General features: G+C 42.4%; 1 gene segment (V, D, J or C); it reads right to left on the bottom strand.

Annotated features, from left to right (window-relative positions):
- Window positions 1-6,541: 6,541 nt before the first annotated feature.
- LOC134482043 (T cell receptor alpha variable 22-like) lies at window positions 6,542-7,163 on the bottom strand. The segment is given in 2 exon segments: window positions 6,542-6,930; window positions 7,112-7,163. Coding segments are annotated over 2 exon segments (441 nt in total).
- Between the last annotated feature and the right edge of the window lie 9,019 nt (window positions 7,164-16,182).

Raw genomic sequence — 16,182 nt, 5'->3', positions numbered from 1 at the left:
TCCTCCTAGACTGAAGCTTGTGGGGAACTCAGGTGGCCTTTTATCTCCCCACAGAGCACTGTCTCCACCTTCACAGGCACCTCCGTCCTTTTAGGAGGCTCCACCCTTCACAAACACTTTTTCTTCTAAAGCTCTTTCTGACCTAGAAAGCACTTCCCATTCTGCTCAAATTTAGTACTGCTGTAAGCAGAGTTCTGAGACTCAGGAACCCTGACATTGTAATTCTGCCATCATATGTTGTCGTTAAAATTTGTGTTGATAAAGCCACCAAGTATAGCAGTGTGGATTTTCTGAAATAAAAAGAAAAGAAAAGAAAGAAGGAAGGAAGGAAGGAAGGAAGGAAGGAAGGAAGGAAGAAAGAAAGAAAGGAAGGAAGAAAGAAAGGAAGAAAGGGAGACCAATGATCCAGCTAATGTAATACCATTTATATACATTTATCTAGGGAACTGAGGTCACCATAAAAGACAGATACCTGTGTCTGTATGTTATTCTAGCACAATTGACCATCGCCAAGATAAGTATGCAACCTAGTCAGACAATGGATGAGCAAAACATTAATTATATCTGAAACAAGAGAGTAATATGCAGCCACAAAGAAATATGAACATCTATAGAAAAATTAATGTTATTGAAGGACATGATGTCAAGCAAAATAAACCAGATGTGTAGAGAAACACATACATATGTATTCTCCGGTGTAAAAACAAAAAGAAAATGAAAGAAGGGGAAAATGAAAGTAAAGAAAATAGAAATTAGATAAATGAGTAGAAGAGGGGATTTGGAGGGGGAAAGGAGAGGACAGCAAAAGGGAAGGCAAGGAGATGGGAATCACTACAAATGCATATATTAAAATGTTACTGCAAACCTACTAACTTGTACAATTAATGTGTGCTAAGAATTATGATATTTATGATTAAGAATGGATGAATTTTTTCCATTCTAAAAGCTTATACACACGCATACATAAAAAGACTTAAAATGGAATAACTATACATGGGTCACGAATAGGCCGACCAGACACCACAGGCTAATGAACAAAAAGGCAGTGCCAGAAATGGGTTACCTCTTTGGGTGTTTGAGTAAATTTTCTATCTATTACTAAGATAAATAACTAAGAAGCCACTGAGATAGGGATTAAAATTCTTTCAGTTTACATCCAAATCATCAATGGCTCAGGAGAAAGTCAAATCAGGGATTCAAGCTGGAAAACTGGCAGGAAACAGATGAGTGCCACTTACTGGCCTGCTCCCCCTGGCCTGCTCATCTTATTGGTTTACACAACCCAGGACCTCCCACCTAGGGGTGACAATGCTCACAGTTGTCTGGGCCCTCTCACGTCAATAATTCATGAAGATTATATCCACAGACATGTCCCCAAAACAGTAAGACAAATAAAACCATTTGACTGAGGCTCTCTTCCCTTGGGTATCTCTAGTTTGTGTCAAGTCAATAAAAATTAATCATCACAACTTACCACTTGTCAACCTGACATATAAAAACAGCATTATTTTACCATAATCTTTATTTGCTTGTTGATTCCCCAAGACCTCATTTTTGGAACACAAAGTACAAACAGTTAAAAATTTTAAGTAACCAGTCTTTTAAAAAACTCAAAAACTTTAACATTTAAAGTCTTCTACCACTGGGTTCCTATATGATTCAAAACAAGTTACAAACTTCATAACCCAACTGATAAGAACCAAGGCACACTTAAATCAAACAAAGCAAATTCCCGGTGCCTAGCCTTAGCTTCTACCCATGTTCCCTTCAGTCCTGCAGCTTTCACTCTGCAAAACCTGTGTAATATGGAGACTCTTACACATTACCAGGTTGGGTTTACAGATTGAAGTGAAATCCTGACCTCCCCAGGCCTCGGTGTCTATATGTGGGACCTTAGATAACTCCCAGAAGATTGGCTTCAGTTAATCTAATTCATTACAGCTGATTCTTTAGCCACCGCCAATCAGGGTCAGTTGATCCAGGTTTCATATCCAGATTATTCATTCAAAATAACTCTTCAATTGTCCTGATCACAGTTTTTATCATCTACTCATCTACCTCAAGCTTTACAAACCAAGCCCCATTATGTGTACCTCATTCAACATACTTATGTTCCAACTGCCCAGAAGAGCTCATTAAATCTGATCTCTCTATGGTATTTTCTAGCCCCAAATTCCAAAACATTTTCACAGTCTTTCCAAAAAGCAACGTGGTCAGGATCATCATCATGTCTAGATACTAATTTCCATATTAATCACGTTCTGCTGCTGTGATGAAAATCTGACCAAAACCAACAAAGAGTTTATTACATTTTACTAGTCCCAGATTATAATTCATCACTGCGGGAAGTCAAGAACTGAAGCAGAGAAAATGGAAGAACATTATTTAATGGCTTGCAATCCATGGCTTAGCTTTCTTTCGAATACGACCCATGACTACCTGCTGGGGAGTGACACTGCACGACTGGACTGGGCCCTACCATATCATGCCCATATGCTAATCTGAGGGGAATAATTTCTCAGGAGATGTTATCTTTCCCTGAATATCTATATTTGAAAACATGTAACTAGAACATTGCTGTTGACCAATAGACCCATAGACCATCCCGGCCAAACACTAAAATACTCTTGGTTACCAGCAGTAACTTGTTGGTAAGAATCTATTGCTTAAGGTATTACACACTTGAGTCATAGAACATGGATAAATCCACCTGGTACTGGTCTGGAAACTTCATCCCTACTGGAGAGCTTTCATATTGCTGGGAAGCACTAAGCATGGTACCAGGGGAGAAAAGGGATTATCAGTCTCACCTAGCTGTGAGCACTGTGAGCTATAATAAAAACCGCCCTGACAAGACACACCCATTGGGGCAATAGTTGTGCAAATATCATGGCACTAACCAACCACTCTCTGATAATATTCCATAAGAGATACCCCACACCTGGCACCATTATTATATCAAAAATCTCTGACTATGCATACCATGCCCTAGGGGAGAACTTATTACTATTCTACTAAGTACACATCGTACAAATCCGACCGCTAATCACTTAGCATTGTGCACATAGATTAATGGAAATCTCAATCCTCGTTAGAGGAACTAATTGCAGTAGTTTATGATTAACACTGTGTCCCACTATTGGCCCATATGCAGGGAATGTCTGTGTTATAGTCAGCCCTAAGGAGACATTTGTACCACATCCTGTCCTCCCAAGGTTAGGGATTATTGTCGAATAAAAAGTAGAAAAGGTGTCAGAGGTGGTCGATGACTCTAAGTAAACAGTGTCTTCTGGGTATAGCAGGAAAGTTGCCTAGATGAAGTCTCAGTTTCAGTGACAGCCTGCAGAAGGCCTGTGCAAGGTAAAGGCAGACAAAATCCTAGCGTGGACAGTCAACATAAGCATGAATACAGCAAGTACACTTAACCACTGAGCCATCTCTTCATGCCCTGAGCATTGGGGATTTTTTGCAATTATGAATCATACAAATTCAAGACAATAATGAATTATTATATCTTATTACTAGTCCTGGTTATGAACCAGATGAACCAAAGAAAACATATGGTCCTTTCAATTCAGGGAATTTAAATTTTGTAATCATCATTTACAGGTGTCCACATTTTACATCCTCTTACAAATGTAGGTTTAAATTTACTTAATTTCATTGTATCTTTATAAAGACTGAGTTAACTAAATGTATCTGAAAATATGCCTGCGAACAATAAATTAGGAGTTAGTGGATGATCCACCCTGGAAAGTCTGTGGTCTCCATATCAGTGAGAGAGGATTGAAAACGCTCTGCACCACTCCTGGGCATATACCCAAAAGATCCTCCAACATATAACAAGGACGCATGCTCCGCTATGTTCATATAAGCCTTATTTATAACAGCCAGAAGCTGGAAAGAACCCAGACTTCCTTCAACCAAAGAATGGACAGAAAAAAAATGTGGTACATTTACACAGTGGAGTACTACTCAGCTATTAAATACAATAACATCATGAAATTCTTATGCAAATGGATGGGACTGGAAAATATCTCCCTGATATTTTTGCGAGCTAACCTACTCACAAAAGAACACACATGGTATGCACTCACTGATAAGTGGATATTAACCCCAAATATCAGAATACCCAAGATACAATTCACAGACTTTATGAAGTTCAAGAAGAAAACCAAAATATGGGTACATCATTCTTTCTTAGAAGGGGAAACAAAGCACTCACAGAAGGAAATATAGGGACAAAGAGTGGAGCAGAGACTGAAGGAAAGGCCATCCAGAGACTGCCACACATGAGAATCCATCCCCTATGTAGCCACTCAGAGCTCTGTGGTTCCTCAGCTCCCATGTCTCAGAATGCCCTTCCTTGTGATACTGTTCCACCTCAGAGACGTGTGGTTTCTGGGCTGCCATGTATCTGGATTCCCTCCCATTGGGATACCTTATCCCTCAGAGCTGTGTGGTTCCTGAGCTTCTAGGTCTCAGGCAACCTTTCCATCTGAGCAGAAGCATAGCCCTGGCCTTCAGGGAGAGCAGGCATCTTCATGGTGTTCACTTGCAAATTCCTTTTGTCAACACTATGGGCCCAGGATAAACAGATATATAGGTAAATGACTGGATAGATACATGGATTTGATCTCTAATTCAACTTAGGCACCATAGAAAACAATTCTTGAATTATTTTAAATAATTTAAATCCTAGTTTACTGAGAAACATGTTGAAGAGCCAGGGCCTTCAGCCTCTCTGAAGCAGCGCTGCCCCTCTGTGGCCACACAGGAAGTCTTCACTCACAGTTTCCTGACTTAAGGCCTAGGCCTGAGGAAATGCATTGAATATTTCTCTGGGGAAGATATTTCTGAGAAGGAAAGAGAGTTTGTCTATGTTGAGGTCAGTTATAGGGTGGTTTTCTTTCCTTCCTTCCCAGCCTTTTCTCCATGCAACATCATGAGTCCCCATCTTTCTATCCTGCCTAAAACCACTTCCTTCTGGGAAATGAGAAAATCCACTCATACAAAATGAAAACATGAAAATGCTCACTACTTACAATAGAGCTTTAATAAGCAAATAACTGCATTTGACACAAGTTATATTTTATTAACCCCTTATTTAGACAACTTGTACCCATGGTGATTATTAAGCCACAAATATTCTTTTTCACTAAAATCCTTATATTTTATTCTTTGAGATTATAATATAATCACACAAATTCCCTCTTCCCTATCATCTCTTCAAAACCTTCCATATAGTCCTCCATGCTGTCTTTTGAAAGTTATGGCTTCTTCTTTTATTAATCATTGTTATATATATATATTCCTCAGGACTGACCAAACCGTATTGGATAACCAATTGGTGTGCTCCTCTCAGGGAAAGACCATTTCCCCACTATCGGCATTCTTGGTTTCCAGTAGTTCATTGTCTAGAATGGAGACTGTGTGTGCTTTCCCCATCCACTTTAGCTGCTGTGTTGCAGCTCCTGTTGAGGCAGTTATGTTGGTGAGACCTCATCTGTGCAGCTTCCAACATTCCTAGGAGACACAGTGAGTTACACAGAGACACCTGATCCTCTGACTCCTGCCATCCTTCCTGCTGTCCTCTCTAGGGTTTCCTGAGCCTCAGCAGGAGCAGGGGTTGTACTGTAGACAAGCCCACTGTCACTAGGATCCACAGCTCCTCACTTTGATTTGCTGTGGTTTTCTGCAATGTCCTCCATCTCCTAGTAAACTCGTGGAGACCCCACAACCACCGCTGTACTAAACCAGACAATCCCTAGCTGAGTTCTAAGTATTTGTCCTTAACTCATGCATGCGCATTTAGAGAGTCTGCTCATTTTGTTCATTATAGGATGAGTCAATCATTCTCTTTGAGTTGTAAAAGCTTTTAAGATAGTTAAAGTTATTAGAAAATTTTAAAAGTAATGATGAATAAAGTTAATGATTAGAAGATTCAAAAGTCACTGTGGGTGCCACCTTTGTGTGGGAAAGTGGTCCTGGGTTTTATAAGGAAGCTAATTAAGGATGCGTCTGTGAGTGAACTAACAACAGCCTTCCTCCATGGTTTCTGTTTCATTGTCGTGTTTTGTCCCTGCCTTGATTAGCACCAAGGATGGACTATGACTTGGAAGTGAAACCTAAATAAATCTGATCCCCTTCTAGGTAGACTTTACTCAATGTTTCATCATAGTGGCAAGAAGGAGACTGGAGCGGGCAGGTATCTGTGCATCCTGCATCTTGCATGGTTCACTGTTTTTACTGTTGCTGAGGTTCTGTCTCCTCACTAACCCTGACCCTGTCAGAGCAGTTCTACCTGGAAGCCTGTTTTCCCTTCCATTCCTTTTTCTCCTCATCATTTATGATTTCTGCACACTGTGCCTTAAATGATCACATTGATTCTGTCCCCCATCAGCTTCTCTGCTAGTTCTAAGATGGACATTTATGCTTTAGGAGGGTGTGTATTGAGCAATGAAGATAAACACCAATGTCCTGATCATACGAGGCCAAAGCTTACCTGAGGTTACAACTCTACCAATACAGGAAAGGGAGATTAAATCGGACAGATATTCTTTGGGGTTTCCCGTGTCTTGTGACTAAGAAGAGACATAAACACAGGCTGAAGGTTTGTGTACAGGCTGCAGGTGTGTGGGGAGCACTGTGCATCCATAGCACAGAAATAAGTGCCTGAGTCTGTGGTCTGGGAGGAGGAGATGTGCAAAGAGCTTCGACTTTCTTCAGTGACTGTCGTGGATGTCAGTCTTCCACTCTGCTTTGTCCCAGAAGGATTGTAAAACAGGCTGACGAGGCTTCCCCCAGGACTCTGGTAAAACCACTGCATTTGGTATATAGAGGTGGAAAAGTTGCACTCCAGGTCTGCTTTCTCTCCCTCCTGCAGAACCAAGGACACAGGACTCTGCTGCACTTGCTGCCCCTTCATCACTGATTAGAAAAAAGGAAAGAGACACAGTTGGCTGCCATTTCAGTGTCCACAGAGTCCTGGGCACACCCATGTCCTCTGAGAAGGTGGGAGCTCTGCAGGACTCCTAAAGTGCTCTCCCCACTCCTCCATGTCCTGAGCCAGATCCTATCAGGTGCCCTGATTGCTGACAGTCAGACTCACAGAAAACCTGGGTGCACAGAAGCCCCAGCAGAGAGCACAGCAGCCTCTTCATGGTGCTTGTGTGGCTGCTGGAGACAGAAACAAGTAACCAACCCCTGGGCTGTGGTCTAAGGGTGGCTGTTGAAGTGTCCCATCCTCCATCCCCCTTCCCCAGTCCTCTGCAACCAGTCAACTCCACCCAGGAACCCTGCCAGGCCACACCCTGCTGAGATCCCTCCCAGCCTTCAGAGCCTGAAGCTCCTCCCAAACCAGACCTGACTAAGAGTCCAGGTGAAGAACAGTGAGGGGAGGAGGACATTTTGAGATGACCCTGGAGTTGTATGGGATTAGGAAACTAGGATCAGGGGAGGACTAGGCCATTCCAAGACAACATGCCTCAGCTGTGTACAGAGCCTGGCAAACTCAGGAAAACAAAAAACAAAAAACAAAAAAACAAAGTTAACTCAGGAAACAGGCACATGTTCTAACTAAAGACCTTTTACTGGGGCCTCAAAGATGGATGAGCAGTGAAAGGTACTTTTCTTTCCAGAGGCCTTAGCTCCCTTGCTAGCATCCACACCAGGCGACTCACAGCATTCTCGCTAGAGTTCAAGACGATTAGATGGTATCTCCTGGCCTCCTCAGAACCTGGACACAGGTACCAGATGTTTACATAGACCCACACTCCTAGACATGACCAAAAAAGAAAAGTCTTCATCAGTGACATAGTTTAAGTGAGATCAGTGCTGTAGAAAAAGAAAGAGGAACACAAAGATCCAGCCAAGTGTAATGGTTCCCTGGCCTTGGAGTGCATTTTAAACTGTGGGACGCTCCTGCAACAGTCAGGTGTGTTCTAAATGCTGGTGAAAAATGTGACCCCATAAGAAAGAAGTGCACTGGGGAAAACTAATGCAGGAGTGCTGCATTCTAGAGTGATAGGGGCAGGGTGGGCAGCAGCCCTAGTGTGGTGGTGCACATGGTGACTGCAGGAAACACTGTGCTGTGCAGAGGACTACATTTTAAAAGTTTCACCATAAAGAGACTGGATGCTGAAAGAGACTAGCGATAAAAGACAAATCTCGGTCCCCAGCTCCGAAAAAAAAAAGAACCAAAAAAAAAAAAAAAAGACAAATCACAAAATCTGATCAAAAACAGTTTACAGCCAACCTCCTGCCCTCTGAGCTCAAATAATAATAGAACAACAAACATTTCTACTTTGATCAGAATCCTAGGGCATAATTAGGGTAAAATTTTCCCCTTGAGTAAAAATGTTGTTTCTCAGGCTGAATCAGATCGTTCCAATTCTAAACAAGTGAGTGACAATTAACAGCTATCCCATGGGAATGAAGCACTTCCCACCATTCTACTTTCTCTGTCCTGTTGTCTTTGTAGAACATGGCAAGTCCCTGAAAGTGCCTGAGTCTAGGACCCTGGTCTCCTACTCTGCAAGTCTCAGGTTGTGTCCAGCTCAGCACTTGTGACTCAGGGCAGAGGAGCACCCAGATCCCTTGGTCCCATTGTCAGGGGATCCTCAGTTGGTGAGATGTTCACCCTTCCTGTACTGAACCTGAAAGCTCCCCACGCCTGAGACAAACAGAATTCCTGTGTGAGCTTCAGGAGGCACTGGTGACCCAGATGAGAATGTCACACATGTAGGGAAGGATCCTGAGGGACAAGAGATGAACAGCTGTTCCTCAGCTCCAGAGCAGCTGCTGAGCATGCACAAGTGTAGCCATCATGGTGGGGCTCTGCACCCTCCTACAGAATCAGTGCTGTGTGGGGAACTCAGTCACAGGAGGGTCTCTGTTCAGACTGAAGCCACACACTGTTCTTTCTGTGAAGAACACCCACTGAGGCAGAGTGAAACAGAGCTCTCCAAGCTTTTGTGTACACAGCAATTTCACCAAGGTGAGCAGAAAGCAGCTCACTCCTTCCTGAGAGACTCCCAGGAAGCAAATAAAGGCTGAAGAGTAGGAGAGGTAGACAGCAGTGCTCTGAGCTTGAGGAGGCTTAGACACTTTCACTGTAATAGCATTAGAGAGACAATTAGGAAGAGACACTTTCCTTTTGCTCGGCCTGCCTCTGGCATCTGTGTAAAATGTGCTCTGTCAGAACACCTACTGAGGCAGTAGAGGGGGTTTTAAAACAATATAATAAATTAATATAAGAACACAATGTATTCAGACCAAGTCCACCACCACCCTGCTTCCTCTAAAACTGCTCCTAGAACCCACTATATACTACCCCTCCCTCCACCTCCCCCCACTACCAAAGCCTGAAACTAAAAATAGGGCATTGGAGGAGAAGGAAGTTTAAGAGTACAAGATGGGGTAGTAGAATGCAGATAGTTTAATGTCAAAAGGGGGCCGTGAAGGAGTGTGTAAGTGGGAAGCAGGACAGGATGGCAGGGCAGGGCTAGGACAGAGGTTTGTGTGAGTTTATTCTCATCAATGAAGAAGCCATATACTCTTTTAAAGGGAGTGTCCTTTGGAGGCCCAATAAAAAAAGGAGAAGTTCACAGCTACAGTGGACTTCCCACTGCCCTTGCTGCCTCCCCAGGGTGAATTCCAAGGGATTCTGATCATGCACAGAGGAAGGCTTATGCTTTCTAAGTGCAAAACTTGTGAGTTTTTTTTTTTTAAAAGAAGGGTATGAAGTTATGAACTGGAATGGAGAAAATATTTTAGAGTGATAAAATTACAGCATCTTTCCACATTGCAAATCAAGAGCCCGGATGATAGAATTCAGACGCTGAGGAGTGACTGGACTTCTACACAATGTCGTCAAAATGCCTGGGAAAGATGTGATTGGTGTTGCCAAGAACACTGCAGGTGCATTACACTATGGAGACTGAATTAAGGAGTATATGTTTGAATAAACATTGGGAACATGCATTAAAGAAAAACAAGCCCACTGTAGGGAGCTGCAATGGGCTGCGCCTCAAAGATGGCTCTGGTTTCTGCCTTCCACCCTCCCGATGGTGTGCGCTCCTTGTAGTAAACAAGTCCTTATTTGGCTATGCCTGCCTGGCCTGCTAGGTTCCGAATAGTGACAGCCTGTCTGCATGACCCACGTGGCACTTTGGGATTGGTTGGCGTTGGGTACTTAAGCTGATGTAGGGCGTTCCCTGGGGTAGAAGATTGTATCAAGGTTCCTGAGTAAACTGCCTGAAGAAGATCTCCTCTGGTCGTGTCTTCCTTGCTGGTCGAGGTTGGGCGCAACAGCCCACCACAGACAATCTTCGTTCATGAACTCAAATTCATCAGAAATCAAATTCATGAGAACCTCAGTTACCTATTCTGAGTATTACCAGTCCCTTGGGTTTTCTTACCAAATGTAACAATTCACCAGTGTCACCTGCTGTATTCTAGGCCCTGCCCACAGGAGATTATGCAGTGCATAGGTACCAGGGGGCAGGAGTTTTATAAGCATCATCTTCTAATTCCAGTACCACAATTCTTACTCTAGCTGGTATTCTGAGGGTTAACAAGTCTCAGTAATCGATCCCCCCTCCCTGTGTGTGTGTGTGTGTGTGTGTGTGTGTGTGTGTGTGTGTCTACATGTGTCCACTATGTTCATAGCAGCCTTAATTATTATAGTCAGAAGCCGGAATGAACCCAGATGCCTTTCAACAGAGGAATGGAAACAGAAAATGTGGTTCATTTACACAATGGAGTATTACTCAGCTATTAAAAGCAATGACTACATGAAATTTTTAGGCAAACATGAGACTAGAAAGTATCATCCTGAGTGAGGTAAACCTGTCATAAAAGAACATACATGGTATGCACTCACTGATAAATGGATATTACCCAAAAGCTCGGAATACCCAAGAAGCAATTCACAGAGCATGTGAAGCTTAAGAAGAAGGAAGACCAAAATGTGGATACTTCAGTCTTTCTTAGAAGGGGGAATAAAATGATCATGGGAGGAAATACAGGGACAAAGAGTGAGGCAGGGACTGAAGAAAAGGTCACCCTGAGGCTGCCGCACCTAGGGATTACTCCCATATGCAGTCAGCAAACCCAGTCACTATTGCTGATGCCAAAAAGTGCTTGCTAACAGGAGCCTGGTGTAGATGTCTCCTGAGAGACTCTGCCAGAGCCTTACTGATACAGATGAGGATGCTTACAGCTAATCTAAGCATGGGGACCCCAATGGAGGAATTAGAGAAAGGACTGAAGAAGCCAAAGGGATTTTCAACCACATAGGAAGAACAACAATATCAACCAACCAGACACCCCAGAGCTTCCAGGGACTAAACCGCCAACCAATGAGGACACATGAAGGGACCTATGGCTCCAGCCACATATGTAGCAGAGGAGGGCATTGTCTGGCATCAATAAGAGAAGCCCATGATCATTTCCACAATGTAGGGGAATACCAGGGTGTTGAGGTGCGAGTTGGTGGATGGGAGTGGAAGCAACTTCACAGAAGCAAGGGCAGGAGGTGTGGGAGAGGGGGACAAGGAATAACAATTTGAATGTAAATACCTAAAATATAAAAAAAAAGACGTGTCTTTTATGAGAGTGGGAACTACACTGATCTGTGTGTATAATTATAAATATATAGAATACAGTAGGAACTACATTGATTTAGTAAAGTGGCCGTAGTAAGTTCTCCCCTAAGGTCCCTGACCTTTCTATCTATGTGGGTTAATTAGGTTTATGGGCAGATGTTAGTTTCCCCCAAGATAAAAGTGCTACTGTTGCATCCCTGTGGACATATTGCCACGGTGCCCATTGTTATGGTTCATTGTACTTTATTGTCTTTATTCATTTTGGTAGGATTAATTATTGCTCTTTTCCCTTGGACTCATGCATAGCACCATTGGTTATTATGAGAACTTGTCCTCAGAGAGGAATCTTCAAGTTAGTTCTAACTAAATCCCTCCAGGTTCTATGTCAGAAGCATGCAGTTTCCTTAAAAACAGGGTCTTAACTTCAAATTCTGAGAGGGCAACCAAGGGCCTATTTCATATAAAGGAGTCTCTTGACGCCCCCAGTTAACAACCGAGGGAAGGGTTCCATACCTGGCACTGGAGCTTTCATTAGACCTGATATTCCATCCGCGATTGAGGATTGCTCATCTGACAGATGCTATTCTATGTTGTGCCATTAGAAGTAGATTTGGCATTTATAAATTCAATTAGGGGGCTGGAGAGATGGTTCAGCAGTTCACAGAACTGACTGCTCTTCCAGGGGTCCTGATTTCAATTCCCAGCAACCACATGGTGGCTCACACCCATCTGTAAATGAGATCTGATGCTCTCTTCTGATGTGTCTAAAGACAGCTACAGTGCACTCACACACATAAAGTAAATAAATAAATATTTAAGAATAAATTTAATTAGACATTCCACTTCGCTCCCTAACCAGTAAGATAATAAGGATATCTTCTTTGTGTACACAAACATGAGTCTTTCTTGAGAGACACTATGGCACTGTAGTCTTTGATTTCAGATCTTTCTTCCTTTACAGATATAAATATGACTACTAGAGCATTTTATTTTTAACCCAGTATTTTTTTCAGAAACCTTGGCCTTCTTTCCCATGTTTCAGAACAATTGTCAGAGGATCTAATTCTAATATCAGATGACTGAAGATACCAGGATGTCAGGATTTAACAAAAGTTAGACAAGAGCAGACTTTAAGAGGAAGGGACTTCTGGACAGTCTTTTAGGACCAGGCTGCACTATACACAGTGCTTAGGACAAAGAAGGACCTGCATCTCAGGGCATCATTCGGCGAGTTCCAAAGGCTGTTTCATGAGCAGCTTCTCTAAGTGAAGGCTGTCAGGGAGTGCGGTGGTTTGAAAGAGAATGGCTCATAGGTTCAAATATCTGAAAGTTTGATTCAAGCTTGGTAGACTATTTAGACGTGAGGTATGAGGGGTGGCTTTGCTAATGGAGGAGGCAGGTGGTGAGCTCTGTTCTCAAAGCCCAAGCCAGGCCCAGTCTCTCCCTCTCTGCATCTGATGTGATCAGATATAAGCTCTCAGCTACTGCTCCAGGGCCGTCCTGCCTGCTACTGTGCTTCCCACCATGACAGTCACGGGCTCACCCTCTAAACCCTAATCAAGTCCTCATTTAATGGTTTCTTTTATGAGCTGATTTGATCATGGCATCTCTTTACATCAATAAACAAAAACCTCAGATGTGAAGTCAGGCTGAACTCTCTGTAAGAACCAAGGAAAAGAAGAATATAAATAACTTATAGAGGAAAACTCAAACAGATTTTTAAAGACTAGAGTCTATGTTTCTCATTTCGGTCATAAATTTGAGGGGTAATGGAAGAAGATTGTTGGAGAATTTAAGTCACTATATTTTGTAAGACATCTTGGTAGAGATAAATCCCATGTCAGGGTTTTCCTGGAAATGTTTGCTGTGAGAGTTTCCCCACCTAGGGAGAGTACTTTATATATGAGGATCAACGCTCAGATTGTCTCTAGTAATGACTTCCATGCTATCCTGTCAGAATATCCACTAATTCCTAGATTTCTAGGTGTCTGATCTGACATTTGTCCATGTTTTTCAGGAGGCTAGGTAAATACCACTTACTGAAAGCTCTTATGCTCCCTCACAGACACCCTCAGCCCCCAGCATTCCTGCACCCTTGGTTCATGTGCAGCTTCCCCTGCCGTCTCCCTCACTGTGTCACTCAAAGCACAGTAGTACAGGGCAGAGTCTGACAGCTGTGCTGAGGGCTTCTGCAGATGGAAAGACCTGTTGTTCTTATGGAGAGTGGCGTGGAACCCTTCATGCTCGGTCCTCTTGTTGTCTGTGAAGCTCCACAGGAGTATCCGAGGGGCTTCATTGAGATATTGCACATACCAGAATACGGAAGGATTTGAATAAGTAGTCTGGTAGGTGCAGTTCAGCACCACATGCGACCCCTCTGTGACAAGAACCCGGCCTTCTGTCTGGGTCACTGAGTCTCCATTGCTCCTTCCTGAAATAAATAAATAAATAAATAAATAAATAAATAAATAAATAAATAAATAAGAATTACTTTTGTATGTGAAGAGGAACACTAAAGACTTTTAGAGTTGTAAGAAAAGGACGTCACTAACCCTTAGAGTTGAACATAACTTACTGAGCATTAGGAGGAGCACGAGAACAGAGCAGGTGTCAGGAAGCATGTTCATAGAAGAAATGACACTTGGTCCTTGAGTGCACCAAGGTCACAGGGCAAGTCCTCTGCAGAATCTCCTCAAACTCCTCACTCAGAGACAAGAACTTCTGTCTGCACAGTGAGTCTCTCATGTTAAGTCACCACCTGAATGAGATGTTAACCACATCTGAAGAGGCAGCGCCCTCTGCTGATTTCCCTTCAACCTGTACCACAGAGGTCAGCACAGCACATTGTGCATAAACTTAGAACCTCACTGAAAGGAGGAAGGTCTCAAGCCCCAAGGGGATGGCTGAAATGACAACTGTTACTGGACTACGTGTATCCTATGGTATTTAGCATAATGATTATATATAAAATAATACAGACACATCTGTTAAATTTTATCTATATTCTCTTGGACTTTTAGTTTTTCAAGATTGCTATGCAATGAATTTTGTTTGTACTCACCTGCTCCCTCCCTTTCTGCCAAATCCATCCCCTCTTTCATACCAAAACAATTTGCCCCACCCCTTTTAAAATAAAGCATATCGAGTTTTGTGTTAGAGCTTGTACTATTCATATACTCTTGGATACATGGCCTTCAGTGGAGAGTGATCTATGTGCCAGTGTCTGTACCTTTAAAAAATGGAATATCATCTCCAGCAGATACCAACTGCCAATAGTTCCTTAGTAAGGATGGGAACGCCCACTTTCCCTCTTTGTGACAGAATTTTTGACTGACCTGATCGTTTGCAAGGTTTGTCAACCTCTGTGAGTTCATATGTGCAGTTGTCCTGCAGTCTCCAGAAAATGCTGTTTCCTTTACAGGTTCATAGAGTCGTCCCACCCCCTCGTCCTCATTGAACTCTGAGTCTTGGGAGGAGGGTGTGGGATGTACATGTTCCATCTGGGGCTGAGTGACCTACAATTCTTCTTCTCTGTATCATGGTGGGTTCAGGTCACCGGTTAATCACTATATGCTACAGAAAGAAGAAAACTGTATATAACAGTAACTCATTAGGAGTTGGTTTGGTAATATGTCTATTTAGCAGAATAATAACCAAAGGGTATCCTATAGGGTCTACAAATTTTCTAATCACAGGTTCTTAGCCCTGAAAAATGGCCCCATAACCCTTCAAAATAGTCACAAATAACATAAAATTCCTTGGTGTCACTCTAATCAAGCAAGTGAAAGATCTGTGTGACGAGAACTTAAAGTCTCCGAAGAAAGAAATTGAAGAAGATCTCAGAAGATGGAATGATCACCTATGCTCATGGATTGGCAGGATTAATATTGGAAAAATGGCCATTTTGCCCAATGCAACTTACAGATTCTATGCAATACCCATCAAAATTCCAACTCAATTCTTCATAGAGCGAGAAAGAGCAATTTGCTCTTTGGAATGACCAAAAACCCAGCATAGCAAAAACTATCTTCAACAATAAAAGAACTTCTGGAGGAATCATCATCCCTGACCTCAAGCTGGGTTACAGAGCAATAGTGATGAAAACTGTATGGTATTGGTACAGAGACTGGCAGGTAGATCAATGGAATAGAATTGAAGACTCAGAAATGAATTCACCCACCTATGATCACTTGATCTTTCACAAACGAGCTAAAACAATCCAATGGAAAAAAGATAGCATTTCAACAAATGGTGCTGGTTCAACAGGAGGTCAACATGTAGAAGAATACAAATTGACCCATTCTTATTGCCCTGTACAAAGCTTAAGTCCAAGTGGATCAAGGACATCCACATCAAACCAGATACACTCAAACTAATAGAAGAAAAAAAATGGGAAAGAACCTCAAACTCATGGACACTGAGGAAAATTTCCTGAACAAAACATCCATGTCTTATGTTCTAAGATCAAGAATTGACAAATGGGACCTCATAAAATTGCAAAGCTTCTGTAAGGCAAAGGACACTGTCATTAGGACAAAATGGCAACCAACAGATTGGGAAAAGATCTTTACTA

The sequence above is a fragment of the Rattus norvegicus genome, chromosome 15 (genome assembly GCF_036323735.1).
Source record: "Rattus norvegicus strain BN/NHsdMcwi chromosome 15, GRCr8, whole genome shotgun sequence".
In the NCBI taxonomy this organism is placed as follows: domain Eukaryota; kingdom Metazoa; phylum Chordata; class Mammalia; order Rodentia; family Muridae; genus Rattus; species Rattus norvegicus.
The sequence above is the reverse complement of the archived record's forward strand: the minus strand, read 5'-3'. Positions and strand labels throughout refer to the sequence as shown.